This window comes from Mus pahari, chromosome 16 (assembly GCF_900095145.1).
Source record: "Mus pahari chromosome 16, PAHARI_EIJ_v1.1, whole genome shotgun sequence".
NCBI lineage: Eukaryota > Metazoa > Chordata > Mammalia > Rodentia > Muridae > Mus > Mus pahari.
Genome location: NC_034605.1, coordinates 62,391,400 through 62,396,800, shown reverse-complemented (window position 1 = coordinate 62,396,800; position 5,401 = coordinate 62,391,400). Strand labels below are relative to the sequence as shown.

The 5,401-nt window shown below is 48.8% G+C and overlaps 1 protein-coding gene across 1 annotated transcript in view; it reads right to left on the bottom strand.

Moving 5' to 3' along the window:
* Positions 1–4,448, bottom strand: part of LOC110333702 (spermatogenesis-associated protein 31D3-like) — an 11,394-nt gene extending 6,946 nt beyond the window's left edge. The window contains exons 1-2 of the mRNA XM_021215382.1: positions 4,409–4,448; positions 2,886–2,941 (exon numbers count right to left, since the gene is read on the bottom strand). Of these exons, the coding sequence (XP_021071041.1) occupies positions 2,886–2,941; positions 4,409–4,448 (96 nt within the window). The remainder of the gene's footprint in view (positions 1–2,885; positions 2,942–4,408) is intronic.
* Between the last annotated feature and the right edge of the window lie 953 nt (positions 4,449–5,401).

The following is a 5,401-nucleotide window of genomic DNA, read 5'->3' as shown; positions in this document are numbered from 1 at the left end:
GTCCCAGGCCTACCTCACAGAGCAGGGGAGAGTCACAAGGCTTTCTGAGGGTGGGGAGGAGGGTGTGTCTCCAGCCCTTCCCCCACCCCCAGGAGTTCCTCAGAGCCCTCTGCCCAGCCCTGCTGCTCCCAGTTTCCCTTGCTGTTGGGAGAACTTGATGTGGCCCTCAGCTGTGCTGGGACCACGTGGTGCCTGGGATTTTGCTTTGCTGAGATATTCACAGCCTTGGCAACAAGGCCCTTCTCACATATGCGCCAACTGCAGAATGGTTATTCCCTCTGCTTATTATATTTATTTATCTTCTCAAATAGCTAGAAGTAAACGTCTCTGTTTGAGTCGACCTTGAGTGTCTTTTAGTCATAGCGACACAGTTAAGTCATAAAACTGATACAAACACTAAATCACGTTAGAGCATATATTTTTGGTCAAATCATGTATTCTTGGATATAACTGTTTACCGTGTATTTATTTTTGCAGTTAGTAAAAATTTAATGGCATTACGGCTTTTGATTATGCTTTAAGTGCACAGAGCTGCAATGACCATTCCGAGTACCAGTTTCATGTCTAGGAAGAGTTGGTCTTTCCTCTTTTCATTCCCTTGCTGTGTCGGCGGATGATAGGAGTTTTGCCAGTCTTTTAGATGGGGCTGGCTATTGGTAAGCTATGAGGGTGGTGCCCGGGATCCTGGATGAGTCGGACCCTGCAGTGTCAGTGCCTTAAAGAAGAACCTGGTTGAGGTCCCTTACTGATTGTCTGTCGTCCACTCTAGGTAATCACATAGTCCCAAACCTAAGAACCTGTGATGTGTTATCCAAAAGGCAGTTCTTGTCAGGGTTAAATAACCCTGAGGTTGCTGTGCATTCTCACCTACACCTGCTTTAAAGAAGAATTGATGGTTTGTTCGATTTGGGATTTGTTTGTTTGTGTCCTTGTTTCCCACTGAACGCTGCACGCCTCTGGGCCTTGGTGAGTTCCTTTAAGAATTTGGGGTGAGAGCTGGGCAGTGGTGGCGCACGCCTTTAATCCCAGCACTTGGGAGGCAGAGACAGGCGGATTTCTGAGTTCGAGGCCAGCCTGGTCTACAAAGTGAGTTCCAGGACAGCCAGGGCTATACAGAGAAACCCTGTCTCGAAAAAAAAACAAAAATAAATAAATAAATAAATAAATGAAAAATAAATAAATAATAATAATAATAAAAAAAACCAAAGAATTTAGGGTGAGGCTCTGGTTCACCATTCTCCTGCTGATTGGATATTCAAAATGGCTTCACATCCCCCACCCCCAGCATTGCATGATGGTATAGACATGGTTCATCACTGTATGTCAGTCTTCATCCTGTGATAAAATGCCGACGATGAAGAGAAGAAAAGCTTTGGAGGGTCATGGTTTTACACTGTTTATTTCCAGTTGCTTAGCATGTCGCTTAGCATGACACATGTAACCACGCTATTGTATTATAAAAGAAGTGGCTTTCCTGTGACAAACAGAAAGGGAAGTCAGAAAATCAGGGGCCAAGAGCCTTGACTTCCCTTCAAGGTACATCCCAACCACCTAGCTTTTTTTCTCCCAGGTCTCTTTCCCAACAGTGTCACCAGTGTGCTGGTGACCAAGACACATGCACACACGCGTACACAGAAATGTGGTATGCTGGATACGATTCATGAAGTATTTTAGGAGGCATGTCATGAATACTCAGAACACTCAGTAACTCTCTCTCTCTCTCTCTCTCTCTCTCTCTCTCTCTCTCTCTCTCAAAGATTTCTTTATTCCATATAGGTGAGTATACTATCTCTGTCTTCAGACACACCAGAAAAGGGCATTGGATCCCCATTACAGGTGGTTGAGAGCCGCCATGTGGTTGCTAGGAAATGAACTCATGACCTCTGGAAGAGCAGTCAGTGCTCTAACGATGCTAAGCCATCTCTCCCAGCCCCAGTTTCTCTTTTTTTCTTATGCCACTGAATCTCCTTCACCCATACTTGAATTCCAGGATACTCCCCACTGCTTTTTTCTCACAAAAGGAATGGTGGCTTTGTAAGGACCTTTTGTTCAAGATGGTCGCAGAGGGCTCTATTGAGGAAACAAATGTCTTCCCGTTCTTGTAACACTCCTCAGTAAGTTTGACTCAAGGAGACACTGGGGATGGGTAGAGTAAGGTCATTCTATGGGAAAGTCAGCAGGCACTCTGTTGTACCCTGGCGTGCCCTGTGCTCCCGATCATGAGGATCCTGATGTGGCCCAGCCACCACCCCAGCCTTGTCTGGGAAGCCACTCCTGGTCCTTGTACCTCACTCTAGTACACTTAGCTTCTCTTTCTCTGCAAGTCAGCACAGGTTGCTGGGGGAGGGGGGGGAGCCTTCCCTACAAACCCACTAGCCCTTATCTGCCTCTGGCCAGCCGACAAATTGCACTGTTCAACAACTTGCTCTAGTAGGACCTTTGCCTGTAAGCTTGTTCCATTGCCAGTTTGTGGGGGTTTCTGAAGCCTCCACAGCCAGCAGAGTAACAATCCACAGGGGGCAAGGAAACAGTTTGTTTCAACACAACCGAGTAGCTGGTGTTAGTTCAGAGTGCTGGAGTCTGACCCCAGGTGGTTTATTTTAGGCATGTTTAAGCAAAGCTCAATTTGGTGAAAACTCCCTGTGATAATTAATTCCATTCCTTGTAAATAATAGAGCACAAAGTGAGCATACGTGACTACATCAAAACTCTCTGTAAAGTACGTGGAACAAGCTGGGCATAGTGTTAACGAGGCAGAGCTCTGAGTTTGAAGCTAGCCTGATCTACAGAGAAATTTTCAGGATAACCAGCGCTACATAGAGAAACCCTGTCTTGGAAAAGAAACAAGTACTCGTGACATGATCCATAAAGACAGGTTTTCCTACAGATTGGCTGAGGAAAAACAGGCTTATGATGAGGCTCTGGGGGAGGGGCTGGTGGTCTTCAGCCACACAGACAGTCAAAGGTCACCAGGCTAGAATGTGCACCTGTTCTCAGCCTTCTGGGTGGGTCACAGGTTTTCCATTTCTTCCCTTGAAGGAGCAACCCTGTATGCTAACATTCTAGATGCCCCCTAATACATAGGAACACAAGGGCCTCCGTGCCTCCTATACCAATTTAATCTAGTGTCTCTTGACTACTGTACTGGCTGATTTTGTGCATCAACTTGACACAAGCTGGAGTTATCACAGAGAAAGGAGCTTCAGGTGAGGAAATGTCTCCACGAGATCCAGCTGTAAGGCATTTTCTCAACTAGTGATTAAGGGTGGGAGGGCCCCTTATGGGTGGTGCCATCCCTGGGCTGGTAGTCCTGGGTTCTATAAGAAAGCAAGCTGAGGGCTGGAGAGATGGCTCAGCGGTTAAGAGCACTGTCTGCTCTTCCAGAGGTCCTGAGTTCAAATCCCAGCAACCACATGGTGGCTCACAACCATCCGTAATGAAATCTGATGCCCTCTTCTGGAGTGTCTGAAGCCGGCTACGGTGTACTTACATAAAATAAATTAAATCTTTAAAAAAAAAAAAAAGCAAGTTGAGCAAGCCAGGGGAAGTAAGCCAGTAAGGAACATCCCTCCATGGCCTCTGCATCAGCTCCTGCTCCCTGACACACTTGAGGTCTAGTCCTGACTTCCTTTGGTGATGAACAGCAGTGTGGAAATGTAAGCTGAATAAACCCTTTCCTCCCCAGCTTGCTTCCTTCTTGGTCATGATGTTTGTGAGGAATACAAACCCTGACTGAGGCAACTACTGTCCTGCCTGTCCCACCAGTTCTCTCTGACTTCCCATTCCCCCATGGTCCATTGAATATACCCAGTTCCCCAACCCACTCCATGTCACCCAGTGCATTTCAGGTCCTCCTTTCTTCCTGCCTGACCACCCCATGCCCCCTAAATCTGCTGCTCCCTGACTTTTCGTCTACACTGTATCCGTGCCCTAGTCTAGTCTGCCTTTCTTGGCATGCCAGACTGATCCTGACCACACTGGCCCTATTCACCCTGGCACGCCCTGCTTCCCAACATAACCTAAATGGTGGCTGCAGGAAACACAGCCCATCCTGTTCCCCAGGTCATCCCAGTCTACCTTCTTTCCAGCCACCCCCTCCCCAGTAACTCCCACTGCCCCTTGCCCATGTCCCCTGTCCCCCAGCCTTCCCATCCCCCAGGCCACACTAGTCGCACCAGAGTACTTCTTCAACCCAACCTAGTCCTCAGGGTCTATGACAGCTGACATCATCACTGTCTTCCGTGAGCTCTCCTGCCAGCCCCGCAGCGTTCCAAAACTCATTTTCCCCATGATTCTACCCGGTGTATTCGGTACACGCCCACCGCCCTTGTCCTCCAAGCTTCGTGCGCCTCTCCAGCTCACTCTGGATCATGCCCCCTGGATGCCTGCCCGCCCTGGCCCGACTTACCCTTGACTCTGTTGTCCTGCAGCTCAAATAGTTCCGCCATCGCCATCACTTTACCTTGACTCCCTCGTGTGCTCTGTCCCTCGTCTCACAGACCCGCGGCCTCCTTTCCCTGCTGCTGCTGTCTGTCCTACCAACACACACCTTTCCTCCACTCGCCCCGCTTCTCCCTCCATTGTCCCTAGAGCACCCCACTCTACAGCCACTGCTTGTGCACCCAGACCCTACTGTTTGTCCAGCATACCTTCGTGACCCTGTGTGCCACATTCCTGACCCCACTCTACCCAGCATGCTGTTCTCCAGCTCAAAGTCTACCCACTGAGTCCCGTTTTCTGGATCCCCCTAGCGGACCCACTTCATACTATTCTGGCATCTCCTGGCCACGCTGGTCCAGACCTTCTAGTGAGCGTCCACCTTCCTGTGCTCAGTGTTCCCCACCTGGCCATAGTCTACCTACTGAGCAACGACCTCCAGTGGACCCTACGGCGCCAATTATCCAGTTCCCACTACGCCTTATTCTATCCAAGATGTCTTGTTTGACAAGTCAGTCTAGTCCACTCCAGCCCAGCCTGGCATCAACCCTGTTTTCTCAGCGGCTCCAGCTTTCCCTTACTCCTGAAGCTTAGCATTCTCCGCCCAAATCTCTCCCTCCTCCTGGTCATACTCACCCTAGTCCGCCTCCTGAGTATCTCAGATCTGACTTTCTCGTGAGTCCTTCCACGTGAAGCCAAATTTAAATCACAAACATAAATATAAAATGATTAGAATTAAAATTTCTTGGTATTATTGGAGTAAGTTAATGCTGTGGGTTGACCTGATGCCGTTTGTATTCTGATGTTAATTCTGCTTCCTCAAGAGGGGTTGCCCGCACCACCACCACTAGCCAGTCAATCATGTATTCAGGGTGATCTCATGTGAACCTTCTCCCCATTCTAACTGGTCAATAAAGGCTAGAGCCTGTGATTGGGCAGTGGAGGAGAAAGGAGGGACTGGGGG